This window comes from Anopheles stephensi, chromosome 3 (genome assembly GCF_013141755.1).
Source record: "Anopheles stephensi strain Indian chromosome 3, UCI_ANSTEP_V1.0, whole genome shotgun sequence".
In the NCBI taxonomy this organism is placed as follows: domain Eukaryota; kingdom Metazoa; phylum Arthropoda; class Insecta; order Diptera; family Culicidae; genus Anopheles; species Anopheles stephensi.
In genome coordinates, this window is record NC_050203.1 from 8,105,676 (window position 1) to 8,125,140 (window position 19,465).

The 19,465-nt window shown below is 50.8% G+C and overlaps 3 protein-coding genes across 6 annotated transcripts; 2 read left to right on the forward strand and 1 right to left on the reverse strand.

Moving 5' to 3' along the window:
• Nucleotides 1-385: 385 nt before the first annotated feature.
• On the forward strand, nt 386-14,032 carry LOC118510499 (glycogen-binding subunit 76A). Of its 4 annotated transcripts, none has more exons than XM_036052401.1 (5): nt 386-813; nt 1,324-2,570; nt 8,253-8,273; nt 10,231-10,393; nt 10,933-14,032. In XM_036052401.1, exons 4-5 carry the CDS (start codon nt 10,247-10,249, stop codon nt 12,904-12,906), a joined length of 2,121 nt encoding a protein of 706 aa, XP_035908294.1. In that variant the 5' UTR covers nt 386-813; nt 1,324-2,570; nt 8,253-8,273; nt 10,231-10,246; the 3' UTR covers nt 12,907-14,032. The 4 variants fall into 4 exon arrangements, with proteins under 4 accessions (XP_035908294.1, XP_035908293.1, XP_035908295.1 ...); XM_036052399.1 differs by having other exon boundaries at nt 387-813; nt 8,253-8,303; XM_036052400.1 differs by lacking the exon at nt 8,253-8,273.
• Nucleotides 14,033-14,041: 9 nt separating this feature from the next.
• Nucleotides 14,042-16,282, reverse strand: LOC118510500 (pentatricopeptide repeat-containing protein 1, mitochondrial-like). The gene is made up of 2 exons (XM_036052403.1): nt 14,815-16,282; nt 14,042-14,731 (listed from the first exon to the last, which is right to left on the reverse strand). The coding sequence occupies exons 1-2, from the start codon at nt 16,168-16,170 to the stop codon at nt 14,105-14,107; spliced, it is 1,983 nt and encodes a 660-aa protein (XP_035908296.1). The 5' UTR covers nt 16,171-16,282; the 3' UTR covers nt 14,042-14,104.
• A 72-nt stretch (nt 16,283-16,354) lies between these two features.
• Nucleotides 16,355-18,610, forward strand: LOC118510501 (uncharacterized aarF domain-containing protein kinase 5-like). The gene is made up of 3 exons (XM_036052404.1): nt 16,355-18,062; nt 18,145-18,309; nt 18,397-18,610. The coding sequence occupies exons 1-3, from the start codon at nt 16,687-16,689 to the stop codon at nt 18,503-18,505; spliced, it is 1,650 nt and encodes a 549-aa protein (XP_035908297.1). The 5' UTR covers nt 16,355-16,686; the 3' UTR covers nt 18,506-18,610.
• The last annotated feature ends 855 nt before the right edge of the window (nt 18,611-19,465 follow it).

A 19,465-nucleotide genomic window follows, 5' to 3' on the forward strand; every position in this document is an offset into this window, starting at 1 on the left:
CATAATCCGACGTACGCATGCGCTTTCTATGCTCCCACACGGTAAACCGCGCTGTGTACACATAAAAGCGAGACACAAAATCAGTGCAGAAGCGAGAGGGAAACGTCAAGAGAGAAGGAGCGAGAGAAGCAGAAGAGCGCACAAGAAACGCATCATTGTTTTGCAATGCACACTGAGTAGAATGCGCGCGTGTACCCTATGTTCAGAGATTCCATCGCATTTTGACAGCTGAGCAAGGGAGAAAGAGAGAGAGAGAGATTGAGAGCACGCGCTCGCGAGCATACATACATCAGCTGGTGAGCAGCGCGAGTGTAGTGAATGAGCGAGCGCGACCTTGCAACGTCCTTCTCTTGACACTTTGGCTTGGCTAACGACAACGGCGAAACACGGACAGGGACCGAACCCGCTGGCGCTTTCACGGTGGATTGACCCGGGGAGTCTTTGCCAAAGCGACGTCTGCTACGGAACATCTTTCGAGTGCCTCCGTTTCAGGTGCCACGCTGCTGACACAGCACACACCACACACACACACGCGCGCAACCAAACACACAAACCCTCGCACACACGCAGTCAGCCTCCCGTGCCAAGGAGGAATAGCACAACGAAGCAAAGTGTGGCCGCGATTAGAGTTCCAGCGCCCATCCTCCAAACTGGTTGGGCCAGGTGTGTGTTAGCCTCTAGTGTGCTTCTGGTACTGTGTCGGGTACCAAGTCTCTAGCACGGACGACGCCAAGTGTCAACCACCGCCTAAACCGATCAACCTCGGGTCACTGCAGCCCGATCGGTTTACACCGACGAGACTGTACCGTACCGGTAAGCACTAATCTTATCAGAAGGACTCAAATCCACCCTTTTCAGTCCAGACGGAAGCAGTAGCAATAGCTTTCTCCTCCACAGTAGCGATTGGAATGTGCTAGTAGACCCATCCACCCAAAGCAACCTTAGCGCACCACGTGTTCAAGTGATGTCCTTACAGAATGTGTATCCTTGCATTTAAACTAATTTTACCCCATGGCGGGTGACAACGTTGGCGCGCAAACGAACAATATGAAGTGCTTTGTATATCTGGGTGTGAGTGTGTGTGTGTACGTCCTGCACAGTGTTTGTGTAACCAATACCAATTACTATCGATTAGCCGTTCTGAGGACCTTTTTCGAGTTGACCTTTATTTTCCTCCAGAGAAACCTTCTGTTCAGCAGTTGCATTACACCTTATCTTCCCTTCCATTGGTCGTCCTTAAAGATTGAAAGGACAAATCGAACGTCTGTTTCGATGTTTCAGCTCTACCATTCATCAGTTCCCTTTCTTTCGATGCTTCTTCAGGTTCTTACGCACGGGAACGACGTTCTACCACAAGCCGGGCAGAATAACCGCCAGGAAGCGTAACCACCGCACCGCAACCACCTTTCTGGAAGAATAGCATCCTCGTGGCTATTCTCCTCGCAGAAAAAGGAAATTCTCTCCGGCAAGAATCCTCTCGTTCGGCGTCTCTGACAAAAAAAGAGGCTACGTGAGTGATTACTTCCGCCGCCGTGAATCAACGTCTCTCCGGTGCGATCCTTGTGGCTAACGATCGTGCTGGTGCGAAACGAGTGACGGTATCACAAGTTCTGCTCCCCCCCGCGATTCCGACCAGAACCCAGCGTTAGATCGTCCGCGCGTGTAAGTGGTGGTGAAAATCTGCGCGGAAACGGAACGGTGGTGAAACGGAATTCAAAAAGTGCTTGAAACGAGTGTGCGTCGAGTGGTGGTGGGCACGCGGAGGTGCTCGGAAGATAAATTACGAAAAGAGCGAAAGAAAGTGGCACGCTGGTGCACAACAGAAGCAAAAAGTGAGAATTTACTGCAATGATGATCATCTAAGCAACCCCCTGTTCTTCACGCAGAACCCTTCGAAAGTGCACTAAGGGCAAATTGTCGGTTGTTTGTTGGCCGAAAAAAAAACAAACAAACAAAAGCAAAAACATCCTTAAACACACAAACACGCGCGCAGCTCGTATCATCATCGATATCTTACACACACGCAGACACAGACCAGTGCTCATCTGCTTCTTACAGTCCTCTGTCGGTGCATACATCAGCTTCCTCGGTAGCGCACCGGGTGCTACGTTGTCTCTAGTGTTTGCAACAGTGTTGACGGTGGTGTGCCTGGTTCCTTATATTGTTGTATAATGCAATAGCTTTTTAGTGATATTATTCATCTTCCGTGTGTGTGTGTGACGCGATTGTCCTTCGTGTGGTGCGTGTGTTGTGCCTACCGAACAAGTGCAACGAAATTTGGTGCTCACCGAGCATCAGTGCACGCGATCGTCGATCGTGTCGATAGCATCCACGCCACCACAGTGCAAGGAGTGCTCATTTTGGCGACCGCACTGCCGGGCAACTGCGGCTGGCAACGACGACCCAACGGAGGACTGGTACGCTACCACGCGAAAACTACGACCGAACTCATCACCCCTAGCCGGTGGTTTTGCAGTCGAGCAGCTGATCCGGCATCTGTTCGGCGCCGATCAGCCAACCATCATCGTCACAGTGACAGCGATTGTTATTGGACTTCTCATAGAGCTACGGTAAGTCAGCAGTTGAGCTGAAGCGGTTAAATTGCTGCGGGTTAAAGGAAGAGTGTTTTTGTCACGCATGCGCGCATGATCGCGAACCGTGGTCGGGATCTCCCGTTTTCGGACTTTACGAAAATCATTATGACCTCCATTTGAACTCTTCCAGCCGGGGTTGGTTTGCTGTCCATAACAGAGCAAGCAGCGTGTGTATATAGCACCATCGTGCGTCGCGCACACGTTGATGGGTTGGGAACCAATTTTTCACTTTCCCCACACTTCCTCCTTGTGTGTGTGTGTTCTGAGGGAGGTTTTGTTTGTGTTTTGGTCGACGCACATGCCAATTGATGAGGAGCTCGTGAACACCTCTTGTACTGCTTCTTTTTCGTTTGTTTTCGTATGGTGTTAGAAATCTTTCCTAGTTCCAGAACCATGAACATGTGCAGTAGGCCCCCAAGAGGATAATAACTCCATTAGTAAATCCTTCTGTTGGAAAAAATATTTTTGACCAAACTCGATCACATATTCTCTCACTGTTCCTACCAACTGAGCGTACACATGATGCAATCAAGTGTACAAAAAAAGGAGATTTTTCAGTTGCTTTTCTTTACGCTGAAACATTAAAAACAAACTGGACATGGTATTTTACAACGCTCTGTTTTGAATAACAGGACCTCGGCGAAATCATCTTCCACTACACCTACACCTCGCGCATCCGCCCGCACAGCATTGGCGTGTTCCTGTTTGCGTCCTGCGAGCAGTCGCGCGCTTTCTCTTTCCTTACGGTAGGAAAAATCTATTTTCATGCCCCATGTGCGCCCTCCTCTGCTGCTCTCTAATATCCTGTGTTTTGAGCAGGCCTGTGTGTGTGGAGGCGGCTTAAAAATAAACCTTCGAATCGTATCGTATTTTGTGGTGTCACGCTTGCCCGCAACACAACGTGATCACACGGTAATATTGGATCTATTGGTTTTGTTGTTGGCCATTGCCAAAGCGAAAAGCTACCGACCTGCTTCAACCTGGTTGTGTGATAATGCTGCTACAACGGATCAGCGGGCAAACATTGTCCGCTAGCGAACCCGATACACCGGTAATGTGCCACGGGCGGGGGGTGTAAAGGAATGTTGTGTTGTGGGCGTTATCTCTCTCTCTCGCTCGCTCGCTCTACACTCCGTCCCAAGGATGCACAGGTAGATCATGGTGAAATGTCACGATCAGGTGATGATTGACGCTATTCGATTGGATGCAACATTTGGGGGCCAATGGCCGAGCCCTTTGGCGATGGCGGTAGCCGGCCAATGGTGAACCAGCTGATCATCCCACACCGTCGATATGGTGCACCTCGTGCAACGTTTGCTCAATTTAGACGGACAGCTTCATCAACTGACCGAAAGCGGGTAGCCAGACAGTCTGACGTTCGGGTGGCAATCAATTACGCCGTCGGCTTGGAAACATGGCGCCCCCCGCCTGGTAGAAGAGGGTCAGATGATCGAGATGAGCAGCTAGGACCAACATCCTACACCCACGAATCATGTGCTGTAATTAGTATGCATTCTTAATACGAAAACTCGTACGTGTTCTGCTTGGACTGGTTGATAAGGTACCTAATTACTTTACGACCTAGAGCCGCTATCACCGTTATCGATCGTCCAAACGGTGGATCGCTTCGGCGGTCGTCTATCATAGCGCGCATCGAATGCAGTTGGCACTCCCCAAGGGGCCGGTTAATTGGGAAAACAACACACCCATAAAAGCAAACTGCACCGTCATACCATCCAGCCAGAGATCCACCGGTCAAACCCAACCACAGACGCCGAAGTGCATCAGAGAAAACGCAGCACAATATATCTTTCGACGCGCAGCACTCCGCATGTGTGTATAGATATGTGCACCCATCGCCCACCGACTTTTTGGGGAGGAATGTCATTTGAAGGTGACCACACGCTCCGGAATACGTACGATATTTCGCTTTCGCTCGTTTTCAGCGCCAGCAAAAAGGGTCTGGCCCGAATTTACGAGACGCCGTGGCGTGGGGATTACGAAACTGGCTGGGTATCATTATGGCGCCATGCGTTTCTACGCGCTTTTTCATCATTTTCTAGTTCTAATGGCACTACTACTAACGGTAGTGAGCACCGTTCAAAACTCGTTCCAAGCCGTGCTCAATACAATCGAGTTGCATCATTTACTAATTATTACTTTTCCTTTCTTGTTCACTTTTCTCGAGCATTTCCTTTGGATCGCCTCAAACGGACACGCGCACGTGCTTCACATCTATGTCCTTGACCGTGGGTGTCCGGTTGCTTAAATTCATAAATTGAGAAATTCGTGCTTAAATTGATTGCTTCTGGTGTGCGTAAGGCGGCAGCCGGGACTGGGCGAATGTGTTACCCGTGCGACCGTGTTGTACCGACCACCAGGCGTCTCCATGCCACTTTCTATCGATGCAAATTAACGCGCGATCGCGGCGATACACAGAATAAACTTCTGTTTCTCATTGTTGCGTAAATAAAGGTGCCAGTTGTTACTACAGTCACCTGGAAATAAAAATTTGTAGAAAAAATTACTAAAAATAGTCGGTGTGTCATACTGTTGCCATTTTTTTTTTGGACTCCATTTTGCTTTCGACATACGAAACCATTACTTAATAAGAATCGTTACAGCCACTCGCTGCGACTTAATCACGCCGGACAGCCTACAGACAACAAAGAAGCGACCCCGTAAAGCCCCACGGAAAGATCGTGTCCTATCAGTGATAAGCATCTGAGAAGCACAAGCTGCCTGAGTGATTCATTTGATTGGCGCTAAACAAATCTGGTCCCTTACCCTTTGGCAAAATTAACACGGCGGTACAAAAAAAAATGTCGGAAGCAGTTGGGAATATTTTAAATTTTTACGGCCCAAACCCCCCCCCCCCCCCCCCCCTAACGTGTCTGGGGTGAACGAAATCATCGCACCAACTTCGTGCGGCGTTCCTATTCTGGAGCTGCAGAGTTAATTTCGTACCTTACTGCGTTGTGCGTTGTGTTATGCCTCGCCCTGCTCTCAGCTGTTGTTATCGCCGATCGCTCTGTGTGTTGGTAAACATACTGCCAACGAATTCACAACCGACGCTCGCGAGACGCCGGAGCAATGTGAGTGTTGCCCGAGCATAACCTGTACGGGCGGGGACCGTCGTCAGATAACGCGGCTGTGTTTATTGTTTACGGTGTACGCGCTGATACGGTGGATGGATTACACCGGTCCACCAGAACGATGCAACGGTTCATGTTTACACCTCGATTAGGAAGTGCAACGAAGCACTAGCTCGTAGGCTTCTCTCCCCCGTTCGTTAATTGATCCGATCGAATCGAACCCCTAGTCGTTCTTTTGCATTTGATGAACCTACTCTTACCCTACGTTGTACTCCCACGTGGGTGTTGCATGAACCCGGCAAGTGATTTGTGGATTATGCACACTCCTTAATTATGAATTTGAATTGGCTCATTACTTACGCGCCATTTGAAAGTAAATTGGAAAAGTTGATTTTTGCTAATAATGCTAAAACGATCGATGGCGTTTTACCGCTAAGCTGTAGTATTTGTTGAAGCACTGGAGCCAGGAAACAATCTCCGGATTTCATAAACAACACGCTACCGAAGAAGATGTGAGCCCACCACTCAGCATCATAATGCGATCCGTTGCATCATGACGGCACGTGGCAGATAGTGGCTGGTGTGAATTAGTTCGCGAGTTCAGTCAGCCAATGCTGGGGAGTGTGTTCACATTTAACAAGTTAAAGAAATCGTGTAGTGTAAACTGACACTGTTTGAGCTGCGCTGCTAATGCTTGGTTTATCCGATAGTTTGATTCTTATCCTTGGATCATCCTCATTGAACCAAGATATTACTAGAGAATGTTCTACAGTATCCAAAATCAAAATCCACATCAGCCATCTACTCCTCAGACCTGCCACCAGTAGTTCAACAGATTATCAGCATTCTAAACGATGAGGAAATTCGAATGCCACTTGATTTTTTGCCAATAGGAGGCCCATTATTTGCCAGAACGATGGTGAACTAACCGGGGTGGCCCGATCGTCGGTACGGTAGCGATGCCGGTAGGTCGATACGGTCTTTACATTGCAAGGCTGGATATTGAATCCCATCAGGATTTCTGTCCATACCCAGAACTGATTATCCGCCAAAGGGTAAGGCTAGTCATGGAGCTCAGTAATGGCAGGGCAAGAGCTCTCGAGATTGTAGAGCGAAGGAAGATGAAGCCCAGTATAAAAATCCGCCATCTTTTCCCACCGAAATGACCCACAGGTACGAATCATTTGCTGGGCTAAAACGCCCATAAGAAGTGCTGCCGAGGGTTGTTGCTCCAATGGAAAAAGAAGTGATTTATTCAATAACAAACCGTGATCTTCCGTGTATAATAGCGTACGCCATGATATAAGACTTTGTAGTCCCGAGAACCAAGTGCCAATTAATTATTAATTGCTTACATGCGTACATAACCGCCGGTGTGTGTGGTCACAACGACCACCGAAAAAGGACTACCTTGGGCCTGATTGTACGGTGTCAGTTTAATGACATTTCTTAAACACCTTTTTCTCCGTCGCGTTTGTGTCTGTCGATGGTAAATCGCTAACTATCGGTCGGTGAAGGGAACCCATAACTCCGTAACTAAACTAAGACCAGCCTTTATCATGTTTCATCTCGCGGCATAGCACACTTCTCATTCAATAACGCCACCAAACATCCTTCATGATCCTGCATGCCCCAAAAGCATAATGCATCATTGAACCATCATCTATAATTAAATTGTATCACGCACATCATCCTTACTAGACAGTTCCTTCAGACTATCGCGTTAATTACTATTATCGCCCCGTGTCTTCTGACGACACTGAACCGACGTCTCGAGCTCGTGTCGAAATCCGTCTAATCGTACCGCACACAACGCTGTCGTTGGCTTTTGGTTGGTGATGTTCAGGATCGGTCTACACGCGTGCGACATTGACATTAGTCTTTTTTTAGGATACAACAAACATATCAAACAAAAAACAGGGTAAGCGAGAACAAGTCCCCCTCCTGCTCCTCCTCCTCCTCCGGGCCAACGGATCGGCGAAGCAACACTGCTGCCTTCCCATTGATCGCTGACCGACCGACCGAACGCGGGTTGAATCAATGGCACAGGCCTAGCCAAGTTTTGTTTGTTGCGCTCAGGTTGTGGATCTCTTGCCCGAGCCGCGTGACAGGGGGACATTGATTGGAAGACACCACCAAACGCCATCAGAATCATTGGTTTGGTTGTTGCTTGGGGTTCCTTGGATTTCGATTCTCCTTATGGTGTTTTGTTCTTCGGCAACATCCCTTCTCCGACTCGTTGATTATTGTTTCGCGCTAAGAATAGGACCTTTCGAAGCAAATCGGTCGGTCGGTCTCAACCGGATTTTCTGCGACACTCCCATATCGTCCACCCCCCACTCCCTCTCCCTTCGGCGGCTCAGTTCGATGGTTACACGCGCACGCATTTTCTTCACCTTCAAGTGTTACTTTCTCTCTTTCGGTTGCGCGTGTCCGAGGGTGGCAGCAATCAGCTGATGTTTCTGTTTAAAGTTTACGCAATTGCGCCATTTTGTACGAGTGTATGCGTGTGTGTGTGTGATAATTGAATTTTAATTCTTCCCCTTTGAACTATCTCTTCCAGATTACATGAAGCTTGGACACTGTACGTCTGGTGGTGGATCATTTTGATCAGGTTCTTATTGCCTTCTTTTTGATTTTGTTTATATTCTTCGTTTTTGTTTTTCTTCTTCTTGTTTACTGTTTCGTCTGTTCTCTTTTTGTTGTACTTCGTTTCGTTAGTTGTTCTTTTCGTTTTGTTTTGGTTCGCTTGTGGAAAGTTGTTTCATATATTTAAGCACTTTTTCTCTTTTTCTTAAACCTGCTTCTCCTTTTTCTTAAATGCTTGGTCCTTTTTTTTTTGTTCTGCTTTTCTAAGATTCGTTGTTTTTTATTGTTGTTCTTTTGTTTGTCTCTTTTTATGTTTTATTGAAGTTAGCTTAAATTTGATTCTTCTGTAAAATGTTACTTGTTTTAAAGAACACAACTTTAAAGCTGTTCCAATTTTTTATCACTTGGTTGGTCATTCTTATTTGGTTCTCTTTTATGTGCCTTTATTTTATTTTTTTGTTCGTTTATTTATTTCTTTGTTCATTTGTCCTTTTTTTGTTTTCATATATTTTTTACGATTTATTTTGTTTTCTAGATTTCTTTATTATTTTTTTTCATTTCACTCACTACAACACATTTTATTGCTTTTTTTTTCGCTCCATTTTCAAACACGTTCTTCTTGTACTGTGTACGATTCACAACACCTTCCGCTCTGCTTATTGGACTGCTTTTCATTGCAATTCACAACCAAAACAAGCAGCTAAACCAGTATCTGTACGGCCTCTGCCTATCTTCTGCAAAAACACGCGCTCGCTCCTTAAAGGAAAAAAGGAGATGATGATTGTTTGTTTGTTTGTTTGTTTGTTGGTGGTGGCGTTCGGGTGTAGATGAAAAAGGATCGTACGATACGCGAATGCAATAACCAAAAAAAAGGCGCCACAGTATTTATAGAAAGTTCGTTTAAGATGCTGATCATGATGGGGGGGCGCACCACGATGATACGAGACTCAAGTTTGACGTTCGAACCGTGGCTTTTCGAATCGAATTGCTTTAGAGCGTGTACAAAAAAAACGTCAAATTCTTGTAGAAGATCTCCCTAAAGCGGCGTGAAAAAAAAAACAATTTTTGTCACAGATTTGCCTTAACCACGCAGAACGCAGATCATGTGTGAGTCTCTCAAAAAGAGAGAGAGAGAGAGAGAGACAGTTCGATCGAAAGTGCAATACCGCTGCGCAAGGCCAGCAACCTGTAACGATGAACTCTGATGGGGAGGAACCACCCCCTTCCAACACCCACCTCCCTCCCACCCATCCCTTGATCGGGGCGCGCAATTTAATTCATCAACCTCACATCAACACACACACACACATCCAAACAGCCGCAGACACACAACAGACCCTTTGGAAAGCAAAAAAACGTGCGTCAGAAGTGGTCGCGTTCCTGTGAGACCGTTTGTGCCATAAATAAATTTAATTGAAAATATAGACGAAGGAACAACAAAAAAATGGCCCCCCTCTCATCGAAGAACGATCCATTCGGTGTGTGTGTGTGTGTGTGTGTGTGTGTGTTTGTGCCCGTATCGTTTGAATACGGTGCTACAGAAGTCAAAAACAGCACAAGAGTCTGGGGGGTTTCGAAGATATCTTGAGCGACCATTTGGCAAACATTTTCCAATTCCGTTTTCGATTTTGCAAGTCAGAACTCCCATACTTTTAGCTTATATGTCGCTTCGAGTGCTTAAAGTGCCTCCCCATTTTGCCCATGCCATACCTATAATTGCTAATACCTATCAGTCGCACTGATAGTCGCAGTTTGCAAATGGATCGTTTTAATTAACCATCTGGCATTCCCTTTTCCGATGCTAACCCCGCTTCTCCGTAGCCATTAATGCGCTGTGTAGAGTACCGGCGGCTTCTGTCCCTTAGACGCTATTTCCGGACCAGCTTCAATCGGATCATGTCTGTTTCTGATAGCTTTTCTTTCCGTACTCTCTCTCTCTCTCTCTTCGACAGAAACTGCCTTGCTTCCATGACCACATCGGGCGATCCGTCAGCGACTGGACCTGACAGACCGTGCGGGATCACCGCACTGCTGCCGATCGGTATGTCTTGCCGGAGCCGTGCCGAAGCCTTCGCCCGAAGCTTGCAGTCCCGTTTGCGGAATCTTGGCTCCCAGGTAATAGGGGGGGTCCTTTTAGACTTTTCCTCATCCCCTATCATCCTGTGCTGCATCCCATTACTGCTTGTTGATCGCTGTTGATCGTACTAACGTTTCGCTGCCTCACACAAGTCCCTAGCCCACCATTAGTGCGTGGTTTTCTTTAGACATTATAACTATGAACTTCAAAATGGACATGCGTCCCGGCCGGACCGTTCCCCCGTAGTGTGGACTGACTATCCAACTGCGTGGTATCATCAAGTGTCCAGAAGCCAGAAATGGCAGGCATGACCTAAGAGGTCGAGAGAACTATGAACTTGTAGTTCTCTGGAGTCCTAAAGGATGACGTTTTCTTCTTTTGGGGCGCTTTCCTCTTTTGGACAGCAGATTATTGAGAGACGCGCTTTCATATGATCAGCTCACGATCGTTTCCTTCGAACGAAGCACCGCGCGATGTTCACTTTCTAGCGCTTAATGTCTTGAGTGTCCATACCTGTCCCCAGATGTCCCCGTCTGCCACGATTGATGATTCGGTATTGATCGGCTTCTACTTGCAGGGCAGCACCGGTGATGACGATGAGGACGAAGGTCGGCTTACGGCGGAGGAGCAACAGCAACAGCACACGGAAAACACCTGGCTATCGGCGACCGCCAACGACCCGACAGGCGTAACGAGCCTGCAGCCTCTGCGCATGATAGTAGCGAACGAGGCCGACTCCTGCTTTGACTTTGGCCTGGAAGCGGAAAGTCCCAGCTCGCCGGTGGAAGAATGCGAATACACCCGACTGATCGAAACGGCAACCGCCACACCGACCGGTTTACCGTTGGCCACCGCTACTCCACCACCGCTTAACGATCCGGCGATAGTGCAAGCACCCGAATCGGGCTACGTCTGCTCATCGCCCTGCTCCACGCCTCAGGGTTCGGCGGCAAGCAGCAGTCACAGCAGTTCCTCCGACTGTCAGTTCTACGACCCGGACAGTTCCGATCCAGAGCAACGGTCGGCCAGCGGCTGTGAGTACTACGATTGCCCGATTGTACCGGGCGGGGCTGGAGGGCGATCAACGGGCGCGGGACCGTACTCGACATTGACGAGCGGCAGTGGGCAGCGTGGTCCGAACGCCACGGTAAGCGAGGACGCACCGATCGCACACATACCCCCAGTAGTAGCAGCTACCTCAGCGAATAGCAATCCTTTTAACGCGCCCAGCCTATCTAGTCAGACGGCGAACGGACACGTGCCGGGGTACACCGCGGCCAGCACGCTCGTCGACAGTGACAGCTGTTCCGAGTCCCTGCCACCGTCCCAGTCGACCGAGTCGAACCATTCTACCTTCACCGGGATGAGCTCGAACAGCAACAGCACGCTGCAGGACGTGACGATGGAACCGCTGGACGATCAGACGGGGTGCGATATGCCGGACAGTGCCACCCACAGCTCGGCGGCATCCCATCGGATGGGCAACGGGCATGCGATCATGCCGCGCGGTACCGTCATCAATGCCGACACGGAGCTCGGCCTAATGAGCCACGGGTTAAAGTATGAAGAGGACGCCGAACTGTTGCACGCCGGGGGAGCAGGAGACACCGTTGCTGCCGCATTGGCCGGCGGCGAACAGTGCACCGCCCACGGAGCGACAATCCAGATAGCGGCGGTCGAGAAGATACTGCACGATTGCACCCAGAACCACGAGGAGGAGCTGGAGGAGGAAGACGGGGACAGGAAGCATGCTGGGCGACGGGCCACGATGTCGTCGGGCGATGAGGACGAGGAGGAGAGCAAACCCCAGCGCATACGGCGATGCTCGTCGCTGAAGACGGGCAAAACGCCGCCGGGTACGCCGGGCCGGAAGAAGATCGTCCGATTTGCCGATGTGCTCGGGCTCGATCTGACCGACGTGCGGACGTTTATGGACGAGGTGCCGAAGGTGCCCCAGTCCGCATTCGAGGATCTGACGATCGCGCCGGCCGCCGAGCAACCGATGCCGGAAATCATAAGCCTCGGACCGAAGGCGGACCGGGTGCTGGTGCCGCTGTTCCAGCAACCGGGCGCCCTGCCCTGCTTCCTCGACCGGGTGCGCGAAAAGCAGGTGAACCTGGAGAATGCGGCCGTCACCGATCCGATCACGCTCACCATCACCGGCACGGTGCGCGTGCGGAACCTCGACTTCCACAAGTCGGTGTACGTGCGGTACACGCTCGACAACTGGCGCAGCTATGCCGACCTGCAGGCCGTGTACGCGGAGAACTCGTGCGACGGGTTTTCGGACAAGTTTAGCTTCACGCTGCACGGCAACTCGGTGCAGGTCGGTCAGCGCATCGAGATGGCCATCCGGTTTCACTGCAGGGGCGAACAGTTCTGGGATAACAATTACGACACGAACTACGTCTTCCAGTGTCTGCCGATCACGCAACCGACACCGATGAGCTCGCTGAGTCGTGCGCCACTGGCCGGGGCACCGGGCAGCTCCACCATTGCCTCCCTGCTGCTACCCACCTCGGAACCGGCCTGGTGTAGCAATTTCTACTAAAGCAACATCATCGCCCGTTTGGTTCGAGTGTGTAGTATTAAAGGAAAGGAAGTGGGTTTTTTTTGTTGGTTGTTGTTGTTGTTTTTGTAATTCGAATTGAAATTTGAATTTGAAATTTGACAACGAGTCCGAGTCGAGCCGTAACGATTTCGGGACGACCCCTTGGAGTAGACCGAACTCGACGAACTCACGGGCACCACCGGGTCGTCCCGAAACGGGTTGGAACCTTGGTGTACGATCCAAACGATTCTGGGTCGCTTACGGATGGCTCCGCCCCTCACACTCAGGTTCGGGTCGACCCGCCCCTCACTGCTTCAAACGTTACGAACGTGAAGCCACTCGAAACGAGGTAAAGTATTGAATTTGAACGAAAATTGGCAAAAAATCTTCCCATCCCAAAAAAGGCGAACTAGTGTGACGAGTGAGGAGTACAGGCTAAGAAGAATAATACGGTAGTGTCCTGTTGAAAGCTTTAGTAGACTAATCCTCCGAACCGCCTGTGGTAGAGACTCTGCATAGCGTTTATTGAAATGGAAAACCGGGGGGACGCTGGGAAGATGAGATTAGTGCATGAGAGGAGCATGAGAATGTTATGTTTGCGAAAGTTTATTTTAAAATACACACACCATGTAACATGTACCGTTAATTTGAGTGTTATTTGTTTTATAGGAAAGCTAGGTGTAAATAACGAACTCGAACCGTCTGTTGGAAGGAAAAGTGAACAGTGAAGTAAGAAAAGGGGGCAATCGAGAAAGGATGCCCCACGAGCGCACGCGCCCCACGAGCGCAAGGTTTGAAGGCGCGATCGGAAAAGAACAAGAGGACAAACGCTATAATAAACACTGTGTCTTATGTATGATGGTAAAGCAGATCACTGTAGCCGATCACGGGCATCTCCAGCGTTAGAATGTAACATGCAAATCCCAAAGTTTAGTAATGGTAGGAATAGCGATGTAATGAATTATGCTGACTGTTGTTATGCTGGTGCACATCCGCCGATCGGAGGAGGGGCGGGAAAACGGGATGGCAAACGGGTGCGCACGGATGTACATGACATACACAGACAAACACACACTCACACACTCAGTTTAGAAGAAGTTGAATAAAGTGAGCAATTATTGAAGTATCAAGTCCATTTTTTGTTTCGTTTAGCTACGCTACACTCGCTTCTACTGGCGGCTTGTTCGCTTTATTTGTCTCATTGCGTTCCGTCGCGTACCAATCTTACGCCGCCCGGCGGCTCGCGCTCCCCGTCCGAATCGATCGCTTCCACATCGACTCGGCGTATCGAGTGCTGCTTTTTGCGTGCGTGCCGCAGCTTTGGATTTTTCACCGGCTCAAACCCGTCGGGCTGCGGCTGCTGGAACTGTTCCCACGGATGCTCGCGCACGATCCCGGCCGCCTGCTCCAGTGCCAGCCCGTGGAGGCCCATGTGTTCGCGCCATGCGTCCAGCTGCATCCGGAAGCGGTTGTACTCTGCCTTAAACTCGTCTCGTCCCTTTTTGCGCGGTTTCGCATCAAACTCGCGGTCGCGCTTTTCGCACACCTTGCCAAACTCGTCCAGATGGCGCAGGAACGGTTCGTTCGGTTTCAGCCGTTCGCGCTTCGCGATACTCAGCACTTCCGTGACGTAGCGAAAGTTGTGCTTTGCGCAACCTTGCCGTAGCATTGCGCCGAGTATCTGTATGTTCATGCGTACGCCCGCCTGTTCCATCGTACGCAGCAACGCGCGGGCTTCGTCCTGGGTGGTGCAGCCAAGTGCCAGCACGCCGTACGTGACGATGTCCGGTTCCAGGTTCGCTGCCTCAATCATGTACAGCACATCCTGTCGATGTGAAACGAAGCAAGGAAACCAAGTGGTGAGATGGGAGTAAAAGCAAAACCGCATCGCGATAAATCTACCCTTACCTTGGCACCTTCGTAATCAAACCGCATCGAACGTTTCTTGATGAGCACGTTGAAAAAATCGATATCGCACGCCAGCTTCAGCTGCTTGATCGTGGTCAGCAGCAGCTTTTCCGCTGCGTACGTGGGTGGAATCACGTCCAGCAGCTCGGTCATGGTGCGTATGTCCGGTTCAACGTTGTATCGCTTCATCTCGGCCAAAACGTTCGTTGTGCCGCCGAGCAACAGCAAACGATCCTCCGCCTTGCGCACCTCGCCCAGCTTTACCAGGCTGCCCAAGTGCGGGCTGGCCGATAGCAGATCCGGAACACCTTCGTGATTGAGCCGCTCGGTCAGCTCGCGGCTGTCCCCGTCTCCCGCCACTGCAGCAAGCGTGCCTTCTGCGGCCCCTCCAGTCAGCTGTTGCTGTTGCTGTCCAGCTGCGATGCTTTGGCTAAGGATCTGTCCGATCACCTGCTCCGTCGTTTCCAGATCACCTAGGTGACAGTCGCGCACGGACCGGAGCAGCAGATTGAACGAGTACCGATCCGGGCTGATCCGCATCCGGTGCATCCGGTGCCACACCAGCAGCGCATGCCGGAACCCGTACTCACGATCGCTAATGCAGGCCTGCAGCAAAAAGTTGAACGTATCCGTCGCGACATTCAGTCGGCGGGCCACCATTTCGTCGGCCAGCTGGAATGCGGTCTTCAGATCGCCGCACCGACCGTACGCCTTGATCATGGCATTATAGTTCGACTCGTTCGGTTCGTATCCCTTCTCCAGCATAAGCTCCCGCAGCCCGTTCGCCCGCCCGAGTCCATCGCCGAGAAACGGGCTGGTGGCGCAGGCATTGAACAACGACGTGTACGTTCCGCCCGTCACCTTCAGACCGTGCTGCTTCATCTTGTTGTACAGCTGGAACGCTTTCTTGCTGTAGCCGACCCGGGCACATCCGCCGATCAACAGGTTAAAGTGGTAGTTGACGGGCTTCACCCGGTCCCGCTTCATGCGCACCTCGACCACATCCAGCGCTTCCCGTATGCGATTGTTTTTGAGGTGATCCTTTATCATATCGGCGTACTGGCGCACTGAAAGCTTTTGCCCCGGGCTTGGTATGTTTTGCAAATAGTCCTCCTCCCTCAGATCACCTTCGTCGGGCGTTTCCGGCCCATCCACCTGTGGTGATAGCGTGCCAAAGTAGTCTGCACTGTGAGCCGCCTCGAGCTGCGGAAATTCATCTTTCGCTTTCCGATGTGCAAACCCGGCGGCTGGTGATACGCGTAGTGCGCGCGTGATAAACAGTTGCCGCTGCAGTAGCCGTGTGCGGAATCCGGACAGACAGTACGTCCGGAGGGTATTGAATACAATGCTGGACATTGTGCGTACAGCTACAGCAACACTTTTAATCCATTTTCTTTTTCCACAAAGGTAACCGAAACGGTCGGTGCGGTAAGAGCGCAATGTGTTTTTGTTTACCAACTAATGACGTTTTGGAAACGGCGCTTGCCGGCTCCTGATTTGACAGCTGTCAGTAAGCTTAAGGCCCCACTACACGTCCCCATCCCACGTTCGCGCTGGATTCGCTCAGTTTCAGTTTTTAACGATGCATCCCATTCTAAGCGGGACTGGGTGGTAGAATCGTTGCATTGGTATATTAATCCCTCATTCGGATGCATCTTGTTGTAACAAAAAATGTTCTGTAATAATTACCCATACATTTTCCCCGCGCTTGGGAATTCACTGCACTGGCTGTCATGAATTGTAAACAAAGCGCGCCGGGTGCGTTGTAAAATTACATAAACAGAAAACGGTTCAAGTGCGGCGATGGGAGTGATGATGGTTCGGCTGCTGGTTCTGTGAATTTCGTGCACGCTTTGGTCCGACACGCAACAAATGGCCAAACGGGTTTGGTCCGTTTTTGGCACAATCTCGCGACGAACATGTTACCACTCGTCACGCAATGTGCCACGCAAACGGTCGGTAAGGCACGGAATTGCATACGGACTGGCCGGTAGCATCGTCGGGGCCGCCGCGTACGACGGTTGGGCGAACGGGTTTGAAAATGTGCAAGGCGCGCAACGTTTCGCACGATCGTTTGCCATCGGACTCAGCATATCGCTCGATTACGCCTGGAGCTTGCGTGGTTTGCAGGAAGGCGACGGCCGGTACGAAACCGTACTGCCCGAGATTCACCTACGCTCGGCGAAAAAGCTGCTCGACGGGTGCCTCGCCAACGGTGGGCTGTACATTAAGATCGGACAAGGCGTGGCGGCGGTTAATCACATCATACCGAAGGAGTACGTCGATACGCTGCGCCAGCTGGAGGACCGCTGTCTTACCCGGGAACCGGGCGAGGTGCGGTCGTTGTTCGTGGAAGATTTCGGCTCACCGCCGGAAGACTTGTTTGCCAGCTTTCAGTACGAAGCGATAGCGGCTGCCAGCCTGGCCCAGGTGTTCCGGGCCGTCACGAAGTCGGGTGAACAGGTTGCGGTCAAGGTGCAGTACGCCGATCTGCGCAAACGGTTCGATGGCGATCTGCGCACGATCATCTTCCTGCAGAAGCTGGTAGCGTTGCTGCACAGCAATTACAACTTCGGCTGGATTATAGACGACCTGCAGGGAACGCTGCGGCAAGAGCTGGACTTTGTGCACGAGGCCAAAAACGCCGAACGCTGCGCGAAGGATTTGGCACGGTTGGAGTTCGTGCACGTGCCGAAAGTGCTTTGGCACCTCACGACCGAACGCATTCTGACGACGGAATTTATCGACGGGTGCAAAATAAGCGACCGTCATTCGATTGCAGCAATGCGGCTCGATCTGTCCACGGTCGACCAGCACCTGTTTACCGCCTTCGGGCAGCAAATCTTCGCGACCGGCTTCGTGCACGCCGACCCACATCCGGGGAACGTGTTCGTTCGCCAGAATCCGGGCAACCCGAAGCGAATGCAGCTGGTACTACTGGACCACGGACTGTACGAACAGCTAGACCCGGCGGTGCGACAAAATCTTTGCCGCTTTTGGGAAGCAATCGTGCTGCGGGATCACGCGGCCATGAAGTACTCTGCGAGCGCGCTAAACGTAGCCGATTATCGTACGTTTGCGGAGATACTGTTGCAGCGGCCGCTCGAACTGAGCGCCATGGGTGGCAAGTTCTCGACCCGGCTCACCGAACAAGATCTGGCATACATGGCAAAGCAGGCGAAGGAACACTTTGACCGCATCATGGGCACGCTAAAGTCTATGCCAAGGAATTTGATTCTGGTTTTACGGTAAGCGGCGGGGGGGTTGCTGACGAGCGCGGTGTGGTTGCAAATGGTGGCTCATAATGAACCTGCTTCCCCATTCTTACAGCAATTTAAACACGATACGCTCGATCGCACGGGACCACGGTGATCCCGTCGATCGACCCACCATACTGGCTCGCTGTGCATTGGCTGCCCTCTGCCCATCTCGGCGCGATGTGCGCAACTTTTTGTGGATCACTTTTCGCAAGTTGCGCTTCGAGCTGCTGCTGTGGTAAGCGATTGTGGAGGAGTTTCAGTTTTCGCTGAATTTAATTTAATCCATCGATTGCACTGCTTGCCCATTAACCGCTCTTAACAGGCGACAATCGTTCCACTATTGGATCGTAGGCAGCTACCTCCGACTGCTGACGAGAATCGGACGTTCGCCGGACACCTCGCATCTGATGAATATTAATATTGACGTATAGGACGCTCGCAATCTATTGCGATCCATTGACACATTGATTGCCGCTTGAGGGATGCTTTGTACAGCTGGCTTAGTATGTAATAAAGTTAATTGACTGAAGTATGTATCTCCCTCTCTTTCTCTCTCCTCGAACCGGCAATACCGTCTATTTTACAGATCTGAGCTCCCGGATCCCTCCGGGAGAGTTGTAGTTAACAGTGTTCACATCGACGGGTGGTCTTACCTTATGGCGGATGCAATCGCATCGGGCAGGGGTGATGTACAGATAGGTGACCGCACCTTCGAAGTCGTCCAAAACTTCACCTATCTGGGGTCAAAAGTCAGCACCGACAGCAACGTTGATGTTGAGTTACGCCCAAGAGTGCTGGCTGCCAACCGGTCATTCTACAGCCTGAGGAAACTTTTCCACTCTAAATACCTGTCGCGACGGACGAAGCTGGGACTGTACAGAACATTTATAGTCCCAGTACTCACGTACGCCTCTGAGACATGGACTCTGTATCAAAACTGACGAAGCCCTCTTAGCCGCGTTCGGAAGGAAGATGCTCAGAAGGATTTTGGCCCCGTATGTGTGGAAGGACGATGGAGGAGCCTCTACAACGACGAGCTCTACGAGCTGTACGATGATCTCACCATCGTGCAGCGCATTAGACTCACCAGGCCCCGGTGGACTGGTCACGTCATGCGAATGACACCGGACGACCCAGTCCGTAAAGTCCTTTCAGGCCGTCCACACGGACAGAGGAGGCGTGGTAGCCCAAATTGAGATGGAGTGATAGCATTGATGCGTCCGCCAGAACGGCCGGGATAACGATTGGCAGACGACGGCGCTAAACTGTGGGCGGTATCGAGGAGTGTTGCAGCAGGCCAAGATCGCAAATCGGTTGTAGCGCCTGATAAGTAAGTAAGTAATCTCATCGGGATCCTTATCGTATATCACAATCGTAACCGATGGTTTTCT